This window comes from Microtus oregoni, unplaced genomic scaffold (assembly GCF_018167655.1).
Source record: "Microtus oregoni isolate MIOR12 unplaced genomic scaffold, Mior012 000014F_ref0000157, whole genome shotgun sequence".
NCBI classification, from domain to species: Eukaryota; Metazoa; Chordata; class Mammalia; order Rodentia; family Cricetidae; genus Microtus; species Microtus oregoni.
In genome coordinates this window covers 12,862,643-12,886,319 of record NW_024543073.1, presented here as the reverse complement: position 1 = coordinate 12,886,319, position 23,677 = coordinate 12,862,643, and the positions used below count along the sequence as shown (strand labels likewise).

The following is a 23,677-nucleotide window of genomic DNA, read 5'->3' as shown; positions in this document are numbered from 1 at the left end:
ACAGAGGTTCTTCAAAAGTCACAAACAGAATCTTCCTATTCTCCAGCAATCATCTACTGGGTGCACACCCCAAGACACTGAAAACAGAATCCTGTACAGCTATTTGCAGACTCATGTTCACTGAAGTACACTGTTCATCATAGTCAAAGGTGGAATGAACCCAACTACCCGTGCAGGGGTGCTAAGTCACCAAACTGGGGCAAATACTCGTGCAACGAATTATTATGCAATCTTTAACAGGCGCGCTGACACACATGCTACAGCATGAACGAACCTTGATGGCAATGTAAAAAAAACTGCCAGCCACCCAAAGACAAATACTGAATGATTCCACCCGACGTACCCAATGGGTGCAGAAAAGGTAGGTGCTGAGAGGGAGTGGAGGAGGGCGTTATTTAATAAGTTTGGGGTTTCTGTTTTAAAAGATGGGAGCCATTCTGGAGCTCAGCTGTAGGAAGAGGAGAACGCGTTCCACATCAAGCTAGGCAGTGACTAGAAAAGTAAACCGGGATGAGGGCGGAACACGAAGCAGCTTCCCGCTACCCAGCAGTCTCCTATACTCCCATACATTTGTAAATAACCCAGTCTCTCAGATGCGTTATTAGAAGGCTGGGTTCGGAGCATCCATTCCTGTCCCATGATCCCTCTCTTTCCCTTGCAGTACATACTGAGAAGAAGCACTTGGCCATGCTGAGGTGACAGAACGCTCAGGATTCATGGATATGCGTCTTCATATTGATTCTCCAGCCGCCACTGAGGTCTGTCATGTCCTCGAGGGACAGAGACAGAAAAACTGATTCCATAGCTTGCAGAATTCTCACAGGTGACAGATTGGGATGCCCAGAGTGTAGGCATGTGTTAGCATGTTACTGTCTGGCTTCTCAAAGAGTCTCCCAGACATACTTAGCCAGGTTATGGCCCACAGTGTTGAGTTTTCCAAAAGGAGAAAAAGAATTACCGGAAAGCTACAGCCAAGTCTAGCAAGCATTTGCTAACTCCTTTATATGGCTTTCTCACCAGGAATTTAAATTTTAACCTTGAGACTGGATTCAAGCAGCTGGCAGAGAATATATAACTTAGAGCAATTATATGTTGTAATTCTTCAGAATATTTGTTGAGCCTCTTTATCCAACATGATCTTAAACCTCCAGTGCATAGTTTTAGCGCAATAGTGCTCCGCTCTGGTCCGCTTAGATCCCACCAACACTACACGGCGACTTCAGTCATCTGAATAACTGTATTTCTCAATAACACACTTGCACCAAGAGATGGCTATGGCTATTCATTGTGAGTAATTTATGAGGCTGCCACATACTAAGAGATGAGGGAAGCGAAACTATCAACTCCCCCTCCCCCTCCAAAAGAAAAAGAAAAAGCTAAGTGTTTCCCAAGGTCTCAGCATGGAGGCTCAATCTTATTTCACACACACAAATCAGATCAATTGAAGATAGAAATGCATTATACATTAGACAAACAGTTCCAAACTTTGATAAAAAGCAGACGTTGGAGTGGGCATTAACAGCAATTTGCATTTAGTAATGTTTCATATTTGAACATTAAATGTGTTAAGAGAGAAAAGAAAATTAAAAATACATACGCAATTGCATCATTCAAATATTGATTGCAGTCTGAGAATCGTTCAGAGCAGTAGCGAAATTCCGTGGGGGGGGGTCTCTAAGACAATATCTTTTATCCAATCCCTTGCCTTGGCTAACCACTTCCCTCTATGCCTTAAATTCTACAGGAGGAATTTACATTTTATAGAAGGGCTTCATCTTAAAGCATATGCAGTGTTCATTCCAGACTTGAATTTGGCGACGACAGACCTACTGTCACTTTTCACTTGAGAAAATATGGGACACCAGACTGCCAACCTAGCAATAGTGCATCACTGCAGGATGAGAATCACAAACTTGGAAGCACCTCAAGTAGACATAAAAACTCCTTGGCGCTATGTATTAAGATTCATAAACATGTTCGCGTCACTCTGGCCTAGAAATCTCTATTCTGGGAATTTATCCTAAGGAAACAGCCCAAAAGCCAGAAAAGGCGATGTGCCTGAGTATGTTCACCCAGGCGTGCTTTCAGTCAATAAAGCTTTATTAAGTGTCTATTATGTGCCAGGCTCTTGGCTGGCACAATGACGACAGGCACCTCGAGACACGCATGCTCAGATGAAAATTCAGATCAACATATGTGGTACGGAAAGGCACTGGGGTAGATGCGAACAGGGAGCTGATCTCCCAGAAGCACAGAGATACTGGAATACACTGGAAGAAGGCAGTGAACGCGGTGGGTGGCAGAGACTCGACAGATTTTAAGGTCATGATCTTATCACATCTTCACAGTATTTGAAGGCACAAGTTCATGTTAAAAGATTGAGCAAAAATCATTGTGATGGCTCAGAGGGCAAAGGCACTCACTTCCAAGCAAGATGACCAGTTGGATCCCTGGGACCCACAGGGTGGAAGAAGAGAACCAAATCTCACAAATCATTCTCACTTTTCTTCTTTTTTCCTCTTTCTTTTTTGTTTTTGTTCTGTTTTGATAGAGGTCTCACTATGTGACTCTAGATGGCCTGGAACTTACTATGTAGACCAATGTGGTCTTAAACTCAGAGAAGCCCACCTACGTCTACCTCCTGAGTGCTGGGATTAGAGTTGTGTTCCATAAAGCCCGGCTATAAATTGTCCTCTGACCTCCACAAGTGCTTGGTGGCATGTGCTCACGGCACACGACATGTTCTGTTTCTGAAAATCCATCATCCCATGATTGGTGCGTGTGTGTTTGCACTCACAGGTGAGGGTACACGTGCATATGAAGGCCAGAAGACCTCGGGTGTCATTATTCAGGTGCAGTCCACCTTTTGTGTGGTTTGAGACAGGTTCTCTGACTGGCCTGGATCTCAACAAGCAGTCTACACTGGCTGTCTAGGGAGCTACACCTCCTCAATGCCCTCCAAATCCTTAAAGACAAAACTATTGTGTGTGTGTGTGTGTGTGTGTGTGTGTGAGAGAGAGAGAGAGAGAGAGAGAGAGAGAGAGAGAGACGGAGACAGAGACAGAGAGAGACAGACAGACAGGTGTAGGGTGCATGTGCCATGCATGCATACGGAGACTGGAGAACAACCCCTGAAGACAGCTTCCTTTTACCACCTTTATGTGGGTTCTGGGGATTGAGCTCAGGTTATTGGGCTATTATGTCAAGCACTGAGCCATCTCACCAGCTACTCCAAAGCTAAAAAATAAAAAACACAGAAAAAAAGCGTATTGCGATCACAACAGCCTCAGCAGCTCCAGAGCCCCTCATCTTTCCTGGGCTTCATGGGGGAGGCAGTGATCAATCACAACTCTCTTCCAGCACATTCCACCACGCTCTATTCCCAGCCTGAGTTTTCTACTAGACACGAGGGTGTCCCTAATTAAATCTGTTGAGGAATTCTGAGTTCACTGTGCTTAAAAGGCAAAACAAAACAAGCACAGGAAAAGCCCTTATTGTTCCTTTGAGAACTCTATTACTTGTCTCGGTCGCTTCAGGAGCTCCGTCGTTACACTGCTCAAAGTCTTTTGTGAAAGACAGTCTTTGTAATTTCTAAAGACTATAATGTGTTCACAGATGAGAAAATTTCAGTTTTTAGGTGGGGTAGGCTTAAAAGCCTTTGAAGGAAGAGAAATTAGATACATTTAGTCGTCTACAAAGAGAAATAATCTCAACTAACACGGGTACATTGCAATCTACACTACCTGCTGGCACTTACACATGGATTAGCAAAAGCTCCACTCTATAGCAAGCATGGCAGCCAGTTCAAGTCATGGCATGCTATTAGCAGTGTAGGGGAGACATGGAGCTGCATGCTCTTCCACTTCTGTCTTGTGTAGTGGCTCAGGCTCCATCCAGCTCTATTCTAGAAAGGTCATGGTGTTCTGGGGGGAGGTCCTGGGGAAGGCCCTGCCTCAGCTTCCTTTCTTCTGAACTGAGTGGCTAAATAGAATGGAACTTGCTACAGAGGATGGAACTCATGACAGGCGATGGGAAGAGGAGGAAACATTTGTCTACTGAGGGCGTAAATCTGTGAGATATGTCCTAGGCGAGCAGTGTGCTAAGGTTTCAGAAAAGGTCCACACTAAGTGTTTCTGCTCTGTAGCCGAAGCAGCCACAGGCAACCCTAAGCAAATGGCTGAATCTGCATTTTAATAAACATAATCTACAAACCGCATCAGGCATGCAAGTTGGAGCTTGCCTGCTCCTGCCTAGAGGCTTCACAATCTGTTTTGTCTAAGGTCCAGAAAATGTTGTTTTCCTCAGAGGTGAGGTGACCTGCCATGGTCATGTGCCTAAGACAACATGGAGTCAGGTTCCAACAGAGGTCTGTCCAAACCCAAGTTCTCAAGGTTTTCTACTCTAAAATCAAGGCCTCTTTAGCTGACTCCAGACGAAAAAGGGTTGCCTGTAGGGTGACAAGGACGCCAACTCAAAATCCATTCCAGGTAACACCACCTGAGCAGAGCCCACCTGTTATGGAAAAAGAAAGGACACAAAAAGTGCTGATGGCCAGTGGTCACATACGCCTTTAAACCCAGCGCTCAGGAGGCAGAGGCAAGCAGAGCTCTGTGAGTTTGAGGCCAGCCTGGTCTACAGAGCTAGTTCCAGGACAACAGCTATGGCTGTTACACAGGGAAACCCTGTCTCAAAAAAATGAAAACAAACAAACAAACAAAAAAAGTGCCGATGTGTGTTGTGGTCAGATGGCTCGGCAGGCAAAGGTGCTTGCAGTCGCACCTGACAACCTGAGTCCAATCACCAGAGCCCACAAGGTAGAAGGAGCAAACTGACCCCTGGCAGCTGTCCCTGACCTCCACACCTCTGCCTCATGCCACACGGGCCTGTGGGCATGCAAGCACACACGTGCACACACACACCCCAAGTAAATGTAAAAAGAGAAAAGAAATACAGAAAAAAATACAGAGGGGTGGGGTGACAGGCAAAACTTCCTCCCAAGTTTCTGGAATATTCATTACTACGCTCTTACATTCTAGGGGAAAGGCATCAAATTCTTTGTCAACCTGTGCAGATGATGGCAAACTTAAAATGTGGTCAGCTCCTTGGAGTTTTAACACTCTCAAATTTTGTGAACTTTACCCACTGATCTTTACCTGTCCCGTGGATTGAACCATACAGATGTGTTAAGAAAGAATATGGCATTTGGTCTTTGGACTCCGTGACCGATGGGAGGAAAGGCAGACAAGCAAAGAAGCAAGCATTACCCACTGCTCGGAACTCCTACTCCTGAGCCAAAAGAAACTGTGAGCTCCACAGGCAGAGGTTAGTGCCTGGAGCTCGAGGGAAAACAAAATGGACGACATCTATGAGTGAACCTTAACCTGTTCCTCCCCCTTTTCCTTCACTCCTTGAGGGATTAAAGATTCGGTTTTCACCATGGATGTGCTACCTGAAACCTGCCAGCAAGGTTCAAGTCCATCTCTGTCACTTGCTTTGGTGGCTAAACATTAGTTTTCTCATCTTACAATATGGGAGGGTGTCAACTCTATGTTCTTGGCTGGCTCATTTTTAACATAAAATGCAATACACTCAGCTTAAAAAAAAAGTAATTGCCTATCTGAACTTATATGTCTGTCTATAAATTTTAAAACATAGCATGGAAGAAACAGTTCAAAAGAGGTTTCCATGATTAAAACTATAGTCCTTTTAAAGCAAACAAACAAAAAATATCAATTACAGTTGCATAGTTTATTTCTGAAAATTAAATGATTTTTTTCCCACCAAGGAAGAGGGGAAAAGAAAGAGGTGTAGCAGATGGATTCATTGTTCCCCTATGAAGAAGAAACATTTCTGCAACTTACAAAAGTATATTAATTGGCCTGCCACCTGGCAAGCCTGCTCACATGCATAAAGGATAAAGTTGAGATCTTGAAATTTAACATTTAAGCCTGTGGGGAGGCGGCAGATGGAACTGGAGCCAGCATTAGTAATCTTATGAAAATGGGCGCTTCTCGAGACCAAAGGGCAAGAAGAAGAGAGTACGACCTAAGATGTGAGACCTTATACAGCTGCATGACAGCTACCCGCAACACAGCTGGGTACCAAGACAGAGGCTGTAGACATACCCAGGACTGCCCCCCCTTTCTTTTCCTTGATACCATTTTGTTTTGGTTTGGTTTCTCAGAACCTGTGATTGAACCCAGGATTTTGCATATGCCGAGGCAATAATCTGCCGTGAAGCAATACCCCAGCCATATTTTGACTTTTTAGTTGGACCTAAGGCCTCACTAAGTCCATCCAGTTGATCTTGAACTCACTCTATAGCCCATGCAGGCACTGAACTTGTAATCCTCAAGCCTTAGCCTCCCAGTGAGCTGGGATTACATCAGTGACCACCAAGCCTGGTTCCCAAAGTCTTTCACAGCTATTTCTTAAATTTTCTATAAATTGAACCGTTGTAAATGTAGGTATTTAGAAAGAATCTCAAAAGGGGGAGGCAGATAATAAAACAGGCGGTAGAAAAAGATACTCATTTATGATATATGAAATCATTTATGCAAATAGTCACAGAGAAAAACAAAACCTGCACGGTTTTAAATCTGCTTTTATCCGAGCATTGGCTTTGGGGGTAATTTTTCTCCTTAGGGTGATTTTATCTTCCTCATTCTTGTCAAGTTAACACTTCAGTGCTACACAAACTTCCCTGAACTTTAAATACAGTAAAACATTGGAAAGCCTTGGTTGTTTACAAAGCAAATATGGCCCTTCAAAGTCCATCCTTCGTAAGATGCATGTTTGTTCACTCTTCTTTCTACACAGATTCCATGCTTTCAGAACTTACCAATACCCACAATCCATGCTCCAAACCCCCAGCCCTGCACACGCACATAGTCTAAGTAAAATTTCTCCTTTCTGGTCCTGTTTCCACCCCAAATAACAACCCCAAATTATTTTTAACCATTTTCTACTTGCCAAACTAGTTATCTATAGGTTTCTAGTAACTTCATCTATGCTAGCATCAGAGGGGCTATTAAATATTAATATGAACCACACAAATCCATGATTACACTTTTCTTTCAAACATCTCACTCTTGTGCATCTTCCTGCTACTTCATTTGACATTATCAACCATGCAATAACAATCAGATGTTGTTATTTTCCCATAACAATTAAGTTTAAAATGATGATAAATGTAGCAGGGTACTGTGGATGCAACCTGGAAACAGGAGGAAAGGACCTTTGGGAGAAACTATTGTTGTTGTTGTTACTGTTTCAGAGACAGGGTCCTGGAACTCACTAGGTAGCCCAGGCTAGTCACAGTCTTTCAATTTTTCTGCTTTAGCCTTGAGTGCTGGGATTCTAGGCATGAGCCACAGCACAAGGCTGAGCAACTCTAAGTTTAATAAAGATCTTCGTTGAAACAAAAAGGGTACAGGGGCAAAACAAAATATCCTGATCCTATATTAATATGATCAGACCATTAAAATATCTGAAGCTTGTTAAAGGAACAGAAATATTCTGTATATTCCTTTTGGAATTAGTGACTGTTAACTGTTAGAACTTAGTTAACACAGTATCTACAAAGGGAACTTGGCCATCTATAAACTATCTATATTAATAAACATGATGACAAAATGAAACACACTGCTGTCTGAACTTTCTCTACAGTAAGTTAGCTCTACCACTACCTCCTATGTGAAGACATCTGAAGCGGTCTTGGACTTAGGTTAGTAGTCACAAAAACACCTTTAGCAGTTAAACAGTACCCCCAAAGGGAGACTGATCTCCTACTGTCTTTAGAAAGGGGCAGTACTTCCTTCATAAGGGCTCAAATCCGAGAGAAGGGGCTCTGATGGTTTAGAGAATTTTGGACACAGTACTTCTGTCTTCTGTATGCTGTAAACTATTTATAGTTTATTCTGATAAAGTTGTTTTATACATTTCAAAGCAGTTACTTCTTCGATCTCTCAGTAAAGTGATTTTCTCAGAGGAAAAGTATTAAACTAAGTATCATCAACCATGGCCCTCTTAAGAAATTAGCTTAGCATATTATCTTCTTTTTTCCTGGTATTCTCCTGGCACTGCCAAATAAGATGCAAGAACTTTTTTCTGTTCTAGGCCACGAACTACATGCACCATCCCACTGGCAGGGATTTCAGAAATGTTCAGAACACCCACGCTCATGTGAATGCACAGGCCTTTATAACAGAGGGAAACTCGGGAAACTAAGGCTGGGTGCAGTGGGGGAGTTCCTCCCTGAAAAGGCTGTAAAACAGCAGCTGTTCAGAGCCACATCCTCAGTGAGGCCTCCCTGGAAATGCACAAGCCCACTCAAACACCATTATAAGCCGTGATGCGTTAAGACGGGGAAATTGCTAAAGCGTACATATACAATTTCCACTAATGGGAAGGAGAAGCAGCAGGTGGCAATTTTAAAACAAAGTAAACCCTACTTCTGTTTTTCCCTCCCTCCCCTCAGACAGCAGGTGGCATTTCTAGAGCAAAGTTCAAAATTATCGGAGCTCTCTGAGCCACAAATATCTCCCAAATCACCAAGCGGCTGCTTGTTCCGTAAAATTCACACACCGTGGCCTTGCTTTACCAACATGACTTTCACGAATTAGACCACTGCCACAGCCCACTTCCATGGGAATTGGGGTGACCAAGCTCCCACCAGTACTCACCACTTAACACTGGTGAGAGGTGGGAACCACTGCATCACTTCTCTGAGTCTCCACTTGTCATCTGTATCGTTGCTATGACACTGACACCTCTGCAGCACCATGTGAGGATGTAGTGCCTTTCCTCAGCCGCCCTAGGCAGATACTCTTCCTGCCCCTCCCCCTTAGCCGAGGCTGCTGGTCATTGTACACCACTATAATTATTTGTCTACATTTCTTTGTAACCCCACTGAACTGGGCTACTTAATTAAAAGGAGTGTGGCATATACCATCTTTGAGTCCCAGAGAGTTAGCACAACCCTAGTCATGTAAAAAGGCACTGCGTAAGTTCTGGGGACAGAGACAAAAAACTGTGGCAATGTGGCAAGCCCTGGGCCTCGTCCGTCCACAGAAGTCAAACAGTGCAATTAGGTTATTAGGTTATCAGGTTTCAGAGGGTTATTCAGGCTCATCTGCAACCTCCCAGAGCAGTAAAAGGGTCACACAGAGATGTATGACTCATAAGTCACCCCTTCTAAGTATTTTTAACTGTAATTAACTTCCCAGGTTTCCGAGGTAACTCCTCCCGAGCTTGGCTTCCCTGTCTTCTGACCCGGTTTACAAACACTTGGCTTCTGTTTAGAGCTTGTAAGGCAGCAAAAGGAGTTACCTAGCCTCGGGACTGGGGTTCCCGCCCTCCTTGATCTAAGTCCTAGTGCATCTTTCAATCCTCATCTGTGACGAGCAGACAGACAGAACAAAGCAACAGCAAATCCAAAAGCACTTTAGTCTAACGACGTTAACGTAGCATTTAAAATGCATACACACCTGGGACTTCCCATCGAAGTCCATTCATGCTGGGCCATGAATACCCTCCAACCATATTTCTCTATTAAATAGATTTGAAACCAAACCTGTTAAGTGGCTGAAGGAACAGCTACAAGCCACTGCCTGCTGGACACACCTATAAGAACGGAAGGTTTGCAAACGCAGGCTGTCTCTCCAGCTTCTGGCTGCGTATGCCACTCACATGGGAACTAAAGAACTGGCTTACTGCAGAACTCCAACCTCTCCAAACAATAGGTCATGACGAGCTTCCTTAATGCCAGAGCAAGTGTTTAGAAGTGATTTCTGCTAACTGAAAGAAAGTGTAAAGGGCACATATATTTACTCTGGCTTAGATTCAATACCTCTGACTGTCTCTCGGCGCCAAGAGTCCCTTTTCCCTCATGGATTCCCAGCCTCGGTCCCATTCCACAAATGTGCTTAGAGCCTAGGAATGTCATAAAATTATGGTATCACACGAATGGGTAACAAGTTAAATACCTGTATTGTAACCCACAGTTTACCCCAAGCGTGATGCAGGATGGGAGACTAATATTTAAGGGGATTTCTCAACAGGGAAGAACTCCCCAGACTGCTCATAGGGAGCTCCTGTAGGAAGGGATTAAGTGATACACAATCTTCACAATGTCAAAAAACCAGAAAGCCTGCTTGGTAGGAGTTGGCATCAATGTGATCAGATCTAAGAAATGGGCTAAAGGGAGCAGGTCTCCAATCTAGGCCTGAATTCTTAAGGAGGTGCCACTGGGCTGGAGAGATGGCTTAGTAGGTTAAAAAAAAAAAAAAAAAAAAAAAAAAGCATTGTAGATCTGAGATCAGTCCCTGGGACCCACATATTGGAAGGAGAGAAGGGACTCTCGAAAGTTGTCTTCTGCTATGTCCACTCAGAAACACACACACATGCCCATGCATACACACATACTAAACTAATTAACGAAATACTAAATTAATCAAAATTTTAAAAAAGAAAAGCAACATTGTTTTCTGAGCTTAAAAGTCTTGATTTCTAAGGCTAATTTGCCCAACTTCCATCTACTGAGGAGTAATGGTACACACCAAAAATGTGGCAGCCGGTGCTTACTAAAGTCGTGACCTAAACATCTAACCCCGGACACAGAGCCCCCAAAACACACGGAGCATTATGATTCATAAGCACACCAGTTTCTCCCACAGAATCTGCCATGCAAACGTCCACCCAAAGCAGCCTGAACTTCCCCCCATGCCCATCTGCCACTCTGGCAATGGGAGACAATGAGCTCTCTCCCCATTCAGGGAACTACCATAGACAGGAAATGTAAATGCACAACCATTTGTTCAAGATGCCAAGGCAGGTGACTTGCAGGTGACTGGCCACCTGCCTGCCCTCCAGAGAAGTACAGCAAAGCTCGCTTGGGGTGAATGAGTTACCTGTTTATGTGGCTGGGCATTAGGGTGAAGGGAGGTGAATGGATAATGGATCCCCATGCAAACATCAAATCGACTCCGTCTATCATTAACTCAGGTGCCTGGTGTTTGGTCTAGGGAACCTATTTGGAAGATCCTTTGGGTTTTTGCATCAAAAGTCTAGAATTTAGCCAAGTCAAAGTAATACTTTTACAGGAATTCTTTCTCAAGGTCCAAGATCAACAAGCCATCAAACTCAGACTTAGGAAACAACATTACATAATAGCCACTTAATGGCTATTGTTCTACAATACAAAGGGTTCATTTGGCATTTCCTAGAGAGTTTTCCTCAGTTGGTAGCTTTTCCCACGACAAACATACTCTCCCTAGCCATGAATCTATAAAATCAAACATTTAATAACTGTAATTTCCAATGTACAGAGATATCCAGCATAGTGTATTCTACAAGAAACACACGTTGAATGTGAATGGGGCATACATGTTTTTATGTAAGGTTTAGGTACAGTGACTTCCTTCAGATTTAAAAGCCAAGGAAGTCAGTGGTGGGTAGGTAATCCTCCAAGAGTGACTCTTTTTTTTTTTTTTTTTGCTGCCATAGGTCAAAGCAGTTTCTTTATTAACCAGTGGTAATAAAACATATTCACAGCATACAGAGGACAATCCCACATCATCTCCCCTTTTCTGTCTAAATAAAAAGGTTCTAACTTTAACATAATAACATTACATATAACAAAACAGATATAAAGCAAGAAGTACAGTTACAAAAATTTAGTCTATTTGTGTTTGGCAAATAAGAAAATATTCTATCCTATCTTTGTGAGTCTAAAGGGGGGCGACACAGTCAATTCTGAGACATCAACCTGTGCTGTAACATTTAAAATTAGGCTGAATGAAGCAGGGCCGAACAAGCTTCTACAGTACTCACAGTGAAAAATGGGCCTGCTGAGCTCAGTTTTCCTCCCTCGAGTCCCATGACCACAGGCGGCTTCAGCCATGTGATCCATCAGGTGAGTGTCCCCACCCCCGTGATTTGCCTGGAATCTACTTCATTATTCCAAAAGACGCTTGCAATATAAACATCTGCGTCAGGTTAGGAACTGCAGAGTTGTGGGGAACTGGTGCTCAGCTCTGAGGAGGTTGGGCTCTTATGTTGAGATGTGCGTTTTACCTGACATCACAGTGGTTAAGATACTACACTAACAAAACCACAGCCACTAAAAAACTGAAGACCAAAACAGGCCCAGGATGGAGAAATCCCCAAGGGTTCTAAGATAAAGCAAAAAATGGGGTACTTCAGAAAGGAGATAAACATTAACCCTGCCTACTGCTAGAAATCCGTCAAGGCTGATCAAAGCCTAAAGTCTGCTCTACGTTCTTCTTTTATTTATGACTGTTGAGTTTGACATCAGTGTAATTACCTTCTCTAATAAGCATGCCCAATAGCCATTAAGTCTAGCTAAAACTCCCTCAGGTCCTCCTATTCTATAACAAGGATTAAGGTCAACATTTTTAGAATTTACAGCAAGTTCTTGATGGACTGTCCCTACTTTTCAGGCAGATAAAGAAGAAAGAAAACAGAAAGTACCTGAACTACAAATATTCACAGCCCGTGGGAACTTTTATTTAGAAATTTCTCTAGTTACAAAATGTACCCATGTACCATGAAAACCACATGTTAATATATAGCCAGTTTCTGCTGACAGAGAGTGGCGGTTTAACAGGTGGGGCTATGCACCCCATTCTACTCTCATCCTGGTAGCCCCGGGCCCGTTCTTAAATATCTTGGCTCTTCTACTTACCTTTCAAAGAGATTATTCAGTTATCATGATGTCATATTCCAATGACTGGATGTCATCCGGGGAAGCTAGGTCATGTTAGAATAGCTTTGTGCATGTTCACACTAGAGCTGGGTGTGCACAGGACCATGCATGCTCACACTAGAGCTGGGTGTGCCCAGGACCACGCTAGGGAGTTCAGAAACTCCCAATCCGAATCTTCCTAAGAGATGAGCCACTTCTCTTCTAACCAATACAAAGATGACGACTACCCAGAGTTATACAGCACCAGCGCAACACCAGGCCTTTTTCTCTATGGATATCCTCACACAGGGACTCGGGATTTCTTGATGCCAATATCTATCAACATTTTAGTCTCTATCTCAAAGTTATGACTCCCCTGCTTTAAAGATACTATTCAAACTCCTGATACCAAGATGGGTTTGTAAAGAAAATAAAGCAAAATCATAAAAGATTAACACACTTGATCCCCACTTTTGACCTGCCTGTATTAATATAGGAATATACTACCTCCCTATCACAGGCTCCTGAGGCATAAAACAGCCAGACAGAGAAGCCCAAACACAGTATCCAGTGCTATTCAGTTACAGGATGAGACTTCACACCTCTCCTCAAAGTACACCTTCACATTCTCATGGTTTGTTTTCAAGAAGTTTCTTTGGAAACCTCCTTCGTCCACTTTTCCACATCCCTCTCCAATGGTGCTCCTCTCCCACTCTTGGCCTCCCTCTCTCCTCACCTGACCATTCCAGGACTCCCCCAGACAACCTGGGAGTTCCTGTTCTAAGCCAGACTAGCCTTGAGCCCATAGAGATCCACCTGCCTTTGTCTCCTGGTTGCTAGGATCTGGTCGACTTTAAGGGGAAGCTCAGAGTCAGTAAAAAACGCCCTGTTCTATGAGGAAGCCTAAACCCTCAGCACAGGGTATTAAGAACCATAAATGCCAAGGTCTTGGAGAGGCGCCCTCTCTTTCCTGGCTGGGGTGTTCATCGAAAAGGTTGGGCAGGGTGTGGGCTACACGACAGCTCCAGGGCACATTAGCCAAGTGGGAACTCACTGTGGATGAGAGAATGGCAGGGCGAGGCCTGCAGCAATAGCAAGGTAGAGTGGAGAACAGGAAGACCTAGGGATGAAAGGAAGCTGTTATGAAACAGGCCTGGGCAAGGCAAGGAGTGGGAGGGAAATAGGCCCAGGGACTCAGGGAGGGGCCTAGCCTGCAGGTCAGGCGTGGAGAGGCAAGGAGGAGCTACACAAGGGGCCAGGTTTCAGCCACCTGTGGAATCAGCTGCTGGGGGGGGGGGGGGCTAGTGCCAGGGCTCAGCAGGGAGCTACCAGAGAGTGAGGGGATTTGGGGACACCACACAGACCAAGCCCGCCTCACACTTGCAGCAATCCCCCTGCCTCATCCTCTTGAGGAGGCCACCAGACCCAGTTGACTCAAGGCTTTCAAGAGAAACCCCAGCTGTCAGCAGGGGCAGGAAGAGGAGACTCACAGGCTGTGGGAGGAACCTGAGCTTTCAGGGAGAAGAGAAAAAAGGAAACTTCTGTCACTGCCAGTTCTGGGGATGAGGCAGCCATGGAGGGAGCAACAGTGAGTCAGGGGAAGTGATTCAAGAAGGCTGCTGGGCTGCCTGGACGTCTAAGACGTGCTATGATGATGTATGACCAATGGATCTAGCTGCCCACAGAAAGTGGTCACCACCCCGTCTGCATTTCCTGGCTTTATCCCATTCCTGCTTGTCAAATGTCTGCTCTGAGCATCATGGGACAGCTGCTGATGCTGTGGGTACTGAGGACCCCACGTGCCATGGATAACACACATGCAGACACCCTTCATCCTCAGGGGATATTTCCCCCTTGAAAGTCATCTCCTCTGTCCCCAGCCTCATTTCTGCTCAGGCCCTCAATGAGGCTCTGTTCCTCCCTCAGATTATGTTAATTTACACCTCCCGGGGTATGAATGATGATTTCCAGGTCAACGCCCTCCCTATACCTAAATTTCAACCTCCTGTCTGGGGACTTTCGTTTTGTCCTGCTTCAGAGCCTTTGATGTTCCCAGACAGTTGCCCCCAGATGTTTCCCACAGCCTTCTGTCTCCCTTTAAACATTACCTTTCCAAAAGACCTTCTCTGGCCAAAGCTTTTAAAGCAGCCCCCACTCCACGCCCACAAGGTTAGTGTCTCTGTGTCTGTCTGTCTCTCTCTCTCTCTCTCTCTCTCTCTCTCTCTCTCTAAGTTCTTGCTTACAGCTGTTGGAACACTGACCTCAATTTGGCAATGGCTTTTTTAGCTATCTGTTTACTGGTGACGGTGAGGCACAGTGCCTGTCTTACCCACTAACGCACCCCTTGCCTCAGCCAGAATTGGAGGCAGGAACAAATTCTCTGTGGTCCTTAGAACACAATCAAAATCCCCCAAATGTGTTTTCCACTGTCCATGGGATAGCAACCCTAAGTATAGGTTCTCCTTCTCTTCTCCCATCCCCCACTGTCACAGGTTTGGTGGTTCCAGAATGCCACCCACGTGGCTCTCAAGCCAGAAACACTTGCCAGAGCCATCATGGAACCCTCATTTGCCCCCTCAGAGCCAACGGCTCACGGACTCTCATGGTATCTTTCACTTCTCTTTGTTTTAAACTTAGAAAAGAACGTTTCAGCGAGGCTAAACACAGAGGCTTACTGAGCAGAGTGCTGCAGAACCTCCAGACATCCCCCTTCCTCCACTGGATTCTACACTCCCTCAGCTCTCCTCGGCCACATCACTGACTACTCATCCCCAGGCTGGCATGACAGTGGTGATGTCAACAGCTATGATTTACTTGGAGTTTTCATTCACCAGTAATTGCATTAGGAAAATGAAAGGCTCATTAGCCAAGCTGGAGCTGAGAGGAGAGGGCAGCAGAGCAGACCCTGCTAGGGACGGAAGGAAACAGTAATGACACTCACACACATAACCCAATAAGGAAGCTACTTCTTCCTATTTCAAAGATGGAGTAACCCAAGTTCAGGAGCATGCAGTTGCCCAGCACCACGGGGTCCAGGGTTAAACTCAAGTGTACTAAGTTCAGATCCGCCCTCCTCATCCTTTGCCTTTTCAGTGTAGCTCCGGCAACATCCATTCACGTTCTGGTTCTTTCTGCTCCAACAAGACTCAGCTATGAGTCTTCCTTGGTTTCTGCATCACCACAGTCACTAAGCCTTTGTTAACAGCATTTCTGCCCACTCTGAGAGGGCCCTCTCCTAGCCGCGAAATATCAGCTTATCTTTCAGAACCTCCTCTCCCGGCTCCCTGGATCCAAGTCTCACGTTTGTCCCAGTGTGTCTGCGACTTACTGTGCCTTAGTTTATAAGGATGTTCTTTGCATGTTTCATAGACAGCATGCGCTGAGCTCTCGTGAGCCACACACCCAGATACGCAGTAGGTGCTCAACACCTGTCGACTCACCTGGACTTCCAACCAGAGAGGTGAGTGCAAGTTTACCGTGGATGTCAGGGCAAAATGAAAGTCCGTTTTCCATCGTTCTCATATATGCTTGACCAAAACAAACAGAAAAACCCCAAATCCTACAGATGTTCCTGAAGGGAAGGGGCAGTGTTCACAAAGATTCAATCTATTTTGACAATTATGACAGTTAAAAAATCCTTGCATGTGCCTGCTGCTCAGAAGAACCCTAAGTAATGCAAACTTAGAAAATGGGGGAAAACAAAACAATAGCAAGAAAACTTCTTTTATTCTTTGGTTCTTACAAGTTGGAATCCTCAGAAAATATATTTGGAAGATTTGCTTGACGTGATTTAGAGTGAACTAGACTGTGTGTTGGCCTGGAGAAAGGTTTTCTTGATTTGGCCGGGGAGAGACTGTCATTAGGGTTTGGAGAAAAACACCTAAGCCAATGACAACATGCCAGATTTAGGGAAACTGACAGTTAAAAATCGCCAGTGGTGGCACAGACCTTGAATCCCAGCACTTGGGAGGCAGAGACAGATGGATCTCCATGAGTTCAAGGCCAGCCTGGTCTACAAAGGGAGTGCTAGGACAGCCAGAACTGTTACACAGAGAAACCCTGACTCAAATAAAATGCAAAAACAATAACAAATGAGAGAGAGAGAGAGAGAGAGAGAGAGAGAGAGAGAGAAATAGAGGAGTGGGAGAAAGGAAGGAAAGAAGAAAGAAAGAAAGAAAGAAAGAAAGAAAGAAAATCAAGCGTCTCCAGGCCCTCTAGAGCATTTCAGGACAAGCAAAGACCAACCAGGAAACCCAGAAGCATGTGACCCAGAGGAGACATGGCTGCAGGACACTTGACCTCCTCTTTGCCAAGTTTTTAATCCAATGGGAAAACAAAATGCACTCTAACAGGTGCTGACGTGGATGCCCACAGCTCCTTTCCATTGTCAGAGATTCCCAACGGATGGCAGGCATATCTACAGATCAATGAAGTTAAAGTCACATTCAGCACTTACTCCATTCTCAGCAGAGAAGCTGGGAAGAGCCTGTCTATGAAGTTCAGATCTGTGTCTCTCATGCAACAGAACAGTGGTATTGAGATGGTTTGAGGAAGTAGGGGAAAGAAGGAAGGTGTATGGACAGACAGCTACACGAAAACCATTTCCAGAGGACTCTGGTCCTTAGTCTGCATATACTCAGACAACCCATGCCTCCTATGGCTGTACTACATTTGGTGTACAAGGATTTCGGTGCCATCCTAAATATCTATGTGTGAAAGTCAATCTGTGTGCCCCTTTCCCCGGGAACTCCGGGAGTTTCAGGCCAGGCAGGACGCCGAGTCTGTGTGAACGGAGAAATGAACAAGGTTGTGCCAGGCTGGATCAGCAGGACAACTGCGACAAAGCAAACCCGTGGCCTGCATGGTGACAGCATCTGCCATAGCTCAGGTTTTTAAGGTGTGAATGAAGAAGCATCCGATCTTCTATTTAAGTGGTACATCGTTCCTATCCCAATGAGTTCTATGACGCTCACTGACAGGCTTAGAGCTAAATTTCACTCCTAGAAGTTGGTATTTCCTAACAGGTAATAACAAAGTTCGATGTGAACCAGAAAAAGTAGCATCTATCACACAAGTCAGCTAGTGTGCAGACAGGACAGTAGCCCAGTAGAAAAGACAGCACACTTTGGAATAAAGAGATCCTTTGGAAAGGACAGACTTCCCAGGTAGAGAGAGAGAGACTTGGAAAAATCAGGATCTAGAGCCATTAAGAGACATCCCAGAAAGGGAAGGTCACAGAATATGCACACATTTCCCACATGCTTGGGGAAAGACACAGCTGACCTGCGCAGCCACACACACCACAGGAGGGTCTCTGCCCTTTCAACCTTCCGTGTCTACAGACAAGCTGAGCTCCCTTATCTGAGAACTCAAAGTCCAAACGGCCAGAAAATCACAAACTGAGTACGTTCCTACGTTTTGGGTTTTAGAGTTGTTTCTAATTAGAGACGTTCCACCAGTGACATCTATACACATATTCCGAACTCCAAGAATACCTGAAATCAAAAATACATTGTTTCTAAGCATTCTGGATCAGGGACGCTAGATCAGTAAGTACAAAGCAAGGCTATCCTGTTGATAGACAGTAAGTAGATGGGTGGCTGCTGAGGTGGTCTGCGGGGCACATTTGCAAACACCAGACTGCAAGAAAGGAAGAACAGAACCCATCTTTCTGTTTTCCTGAACTGAAGACATACGTCCATGACTTGGAGAGTGAAAACGGCTCTCCCCAACTCTCCTGGCCCAGGTTACATCAGACTTAATTGGAGTGAGCAGGCTAGACCAGATACTGTCCTAAGACACAGGTCTGTCCAGCCTGAGAATTCCTCACACAGCAGACTCTTTCCATGGGACCATCAACAGGTGGGCAGGGACGAGGGAAAAAGGTTCCACCTGCTTTTCAGGACCAGACACACAGGTACAATGGCAGGGCCTCTTTATCTGGCTCCAGGTGAGGGCGGAACTGTGGCACAGTCAGGACTGCCCTCCCGGGAAACAAAATGCTCTAACCAAACAGAACAGGTGAGAACCTTGGCGTTTAGCATGGCGAGACACAATGGCCCATTCACAGAGATTCTGTATTTCTCCTCAACTTTACTTGTTATGTTGAAAATTTGGGGGCATGGAGGACACAGTGAAAGAGCCCAGGTATATCATAAAACAAGCAAAACAGCTGAAGAATCCAATGGGATTTAGGGATGTCAGCATTGTTCAAGTTACATTAATATGATCTTAAAATCTTCCAGATCTCTCTCTCTCTCTCTCTCTCTCTCTCTCTTGCACACACACACAGATATCAGCATGTATATGATTTGTGGATGTTTATATGTACATGTGTGTGTATGTACTCTAAGCTAAAAAAAAAATACCTTAAAAATACAAAAAGAGCCGGGCGGTGGTGGCGCACGCCTTTAATCCCAGCACTCGGGAGGCAGAGGCAGGCGGATCTCTGTGAGTTCGAGGCCAGCCTGGTCTACAAGAGCTAGTGCCAGGACAGGCTCCAAAGCTACAGAGAAACTCTGTCTTGAAAAACTAAAAAAATTCAAAAAGAAACATGACTAACTTTTGGAAGCACTTTATATCTGCATTAACACTATCCATAGCTACAGGTATTGCTCCACCAAAAAAGCTATTTTCTTGTATTTCTCTAAAGAACAGAGAATAGAGATTGCAAAGTTCCAAATCTGATAGTCGGCATCCTGTTTATTTGACTGGACCGTGTCAAGCATGTTCGCACGTATATGCCAAACTAAATTTTGATTTTCAAAAAGAATCTGTATTTACACAATGGCGGGGGTGTAACCCTCTAAAAGAACATCAACGCTACTGGAAATGGGGATGAGACATGCCTCCTTTAAATCATAACCTCACTCCAGCCGTCTGCAAACACACTCTGACCTCCCTTTCACTTGCAGAGGGAGTCCCATCTCGACTCCCAACCAACTCTACCCCACCTACAGCCGTTCTGTCAAATATATAGTACAAATGAAAGACCAGCCCTATCTGAGTAATAAATGTCAGCAAAACAATAAAAAGTCAAAATGCTAAAGTTGTACAGATCTTCTTTAAAAGCAGTCAGTGAGAAATAGGATCACTGGGTCATCTCTGCAACACAGATTTGCATCTTATAAATCGATGGATGGAATATCTGACGTAGGGGAGCCTCAAGGAGGTTCTCTATATGGAATGCCAGTAGGGCCAGGTGTGGGTGAATGAAATGATAAAAATACAAGTAGATAAATGGACAGAGACAAAGCGCCCCATTGCAAGGCAATGTCTGATTATCCACACTGCAAAAGAATTCTGAGCAGAGCGCTCACCAAACCCCAGGAAGCCCCGCAGAGGAGAGGAAACAGAGACATTCTCCCCCTCCCCCAAGAAGGTACAAACTTTTCAAACTGTCACCAACAAACAAACTGCCAGGTGCGGTGAGGACCCGGCAGCCCCCAGCCTCTGGTAGAGAAAGCCTTCCCTACTCCAGAGGAAGATCCCGCGTTTTTTACCTTTGTGTGCGCCGAAGTCTGTTCCCACTCCTCAAATGAGGCAGAGTAAAGTTTGAGAGCACAGTCCAGAAATTGGGGTCAGACATATCCATAGCTTTCTTTCTTCAATTCACTGTGAGTTCAAGGCCATGAGTTCAAAACGGAGATGGGAGGAAAAATAAAGGGGGAAAAATGTCCCAATTATCTATTAGCTCCCTCCAGAGAAAAAAACGTGCGGTGAACTGTGGTCTCAGGAACAACTCGGTGCCTGTCTGAGAATTACCCGTCCCGGGCTGGCCTTTAATTAGTGCACAGCCATCTGAAAGGTTCAGGAAACTTATTTCCTCTTGTGTTTGCCCTCTCTTAGGAAGCCCCGGCCAGCTATAAACAGTAATTACAAGAGTTTAGCCTGCGTTCTGCTCAAAATGCTGTCTCGGTGTGATTCAGTCCAAGGTACTTTGTCATCTGTTTGGCAGATACCATTTGCAGCTCCTGGGGGGAGGTGGTGGGAGGACTATTTTAAGTCTATGGTTCCGGGAGGCTGTTGCTTATCAGCAAACCCATTCACATCCGAACATGCCCAGTGCGAAGCTTCCTTTTGGCGTCTACATACAAGGAAAAGAATTTGTACAGCAAAAGCTCCTCTTGCCCTCCCCTTCTGGGAGGAAAAAAAAAAAACAACCAACACCATAGAAACTTGAACGCACTTTTAGAAGATTGGCCTATCGGAGGACTTGAATCTGACACCTTTATGTAGGGTCCAGCTGGAAGGAAGGTGGCCTGGCTCTGGCACAGTCCCCAGCTGGGCCTCCAGGGGAAACAGAGCGGCCCCCTAGTGTACTCTGCCCAGGAGCAGGCGCAGGGAGCATCCTCTCAGCTCCCCTATCCCAGAGTGTGAAATGGATCCGTCCCTCAAAATAAATAAATAACTCCAGCTGCTGCGCCGGAACACGAGTGTGTGCTGTACACACCTGAAGGCTTGGGTGAGTCACCTTAGGACCTGGCACATTCGGAGGGAAGGCCACAATTGTGCCTGATGACCAGGAGCTGACACAACCTGTTGTCTGGGAGAAACACGCACACGCCAAGCCACTACACTCACCAAAAACCTCAGAGACACAAAATTCACGAGTTTACACCCACTCGATGGATGACTACAGTGCTCACCTGTTTGGCCTCACAGACTCGAAAGATGGATCTAGTTTATGTCGCTTATCACATTAACACATACTACCTGGAACTGATTTAACAACTTCAATTCTTTCCCCTTCCATTAAGTTAGAATTTGAAAGGAACATAATTAAGGGATGAATCTGATTGTTTTCATTTTGAAGAAACGCACAGTATTTAAATAACTTATCAGACCACAAATATTCAAAAGTATATAAAGAAAAAATTACAATTTAAATTATTTACTTTTAATTTAATATGTATCTCTATATATAAATATATAAATTTATAATATATAAATCTTGTGGTCCACAGAAATATTTTCTCACCCCAAGACTCCAAAATAATAATTGTGTTTGTTTGATGATAATTTTTGTTTGTTGGTTGGTTTGGTTTTTTGAGACAGGGTTTCTCTGTGTAGCCCTGGCTGTCCTAGAACTCACTCTGTAGACCAGGCTGGCCTGAAACTCAAGAGATCTGCCTGCCTCTGTCTCCCAAGCACCAAGATTTTTAAAAGCATGTGCCACCACTATCTGGCTGATTTTCAGTCATTCATACCCACAATACCACTTTCTTCCAGAATCTCCACAGATTTTTGCAACTTATAGAAATAAAAGAAAATCACAGAATCCGCTCAATTTTACACACAAGCAACAGATCTTGAGCAGTTCAGTGACAAGAGACCTATCTTCCAAATTGCTAAGAGCTTTGGCTCAGTGTCTTTGTCATCTCTAAGGTTATCCATCCCTTGTTGGTTTTTGAATGTTTTGAAGTACAGCCACCCTTTTGCACTGACAGCTTCAAGCATACTCACAGTGAAAATATGTGAAGAATACCCAGGTGTGGTGGTGCACACATGGAATCCCAGCTCTCAGCGGAGGCTGAGACAAATCCCTGCCTGGGTTCTAGGACAGTCTACTCTATACAGCGGGACCCTGTCTCAAGAATACAAAGCCAAAGAACTAACAATAACAACAAACCTCGTATATAAAACTGCGGGACTAGTGAACATGCATGCTCGTATTCCCAAAACAATATGTTACAGCAATTATTTACTCAGCTTGCATATTTTATTTTATATTGAACATTATCTAGAGAAGATTTACCATAAGTGGGAGGATGTGGCACCCACATGCAAATATTCAGTCTTATAAAAATGTTGTTAAAGTTTTTAAATGTTTATTTTATTTGTGTACATGTATGTGCCTGTTTGTCTATATGTGCTCCGTGGCACACAGGTATCCAGCAGTGGCCAAAGGAGGGCATCACACCCCCTGGAACTGGGAAAACAGACAGTTGTGAGCCACTAAATGTGCTGGGCATTCAACCTGCAAAAGCAGCAAGTGTTATAAACTGCGGAGCCATCTCTTGGGCCCCATTTGTAGGAGACTTGGACATCACTGGTCTCTGGCGTCCTTCAAGATCTCTAGAATTTGGACCCAGTGGATACCTACAGGTGACTGATCATCTAAATGACTGTTCAGAGGCAGATAAAAAGTAGCTCTGAAGCCACAGACAGACTTCTCGCTAGTGACAGTGTGCCTGGGCCATTCTCACTAGTGACACTGTAGCCTGGGCATTCTTTGCTTTGGAGGGTTTCCTGTACTTTGGAAAAATGTTGGACAATATCCTAGACTCTTTCCACTGGATAGCAAAAATGCCCATCAAAAATGTCTGCACACACTGCCAATGCCATTTTGCCGGGGGCCACTGTCCTAGACAATGGCTCTGAGAAAGGTGTCACGTTGTCTTTGAATCTGGACTCAACACGTAACGTGACTTTAAGCAAGTTACTCCATCTCTGCCTGTTTTCCCTAATTATAATATAGGTCCCTAACAGGACCAACCTCTGGGAGTTGGCATACATAAAGGATAATGAGATGACACGTATAAAACCCCATCAGTGACTCAGCACTGACGATAGAAAGACTCTAAAAGCAAGCTTCCTTCCCTCATTGTAACCCGGAGCTGAGGGCACTATGGCATGTTCTGTGCTCACCGGGCCCCGAAACTGGGTCTACCCAGTGTGATGGCAGTCACACTGGACTCTGATTGACTGTTGCTGCCACCTTCCCTACAGCATGTGACTTTCTCAAGGTTAAGGCTATGCTTTATTGCTCTCTGTATTTCTAGAAACCCGACAGCTCCTAACTTACACGGACATTTTTAGAGACGCTTTTTGAATACACAGTTCCAATATCCAGGTGTCTACTAATTCTATGATATCCAAAGTGACCAGTGTGAACAGATGCATCGGTGCTCTCATAGAACCCCAAATTCCTCACAATCCTCCAAAAAGATTATTACATTCTTAAGACTC

At 44.7% G+C, this 23,677-nt stretch overlaps 1 protein-coding gene across 12 annotated transcripts in view; it reads right to left on the bottom strand.

Annotated features, from left to right (window-relative positions):
* Mast4 (microtubule associated serine/threonine kinase family member 4) overlaps positions 1-23,677 on the bottom strand; it is a 579,791-nt gene that overhangs the window by 142,970 nt on the left and 413,144 nt on the right. For 3 of the 12 annotated variants that reach the window (XM_041663604.1, XM_041663605.1, XM_041663606.1), the window contains exon 1: positions 20,209-20,595. The exons of the other annotated variants lie outside the window; for them this stretch is intronic. In XM_041663604.1, coding sequence (XP_041519538.1) covers positions 20,209-20,300 — 92 coding nt within the window. In that variant the 5' untranslated portion in view covers positions 20,301-20,595. Of the gene's footprint in view, positions 1-20,208; positions 20,596-23,677 lie in introns of those variants that run through there. 12 annotated transcript variants of the gene reach the window in all.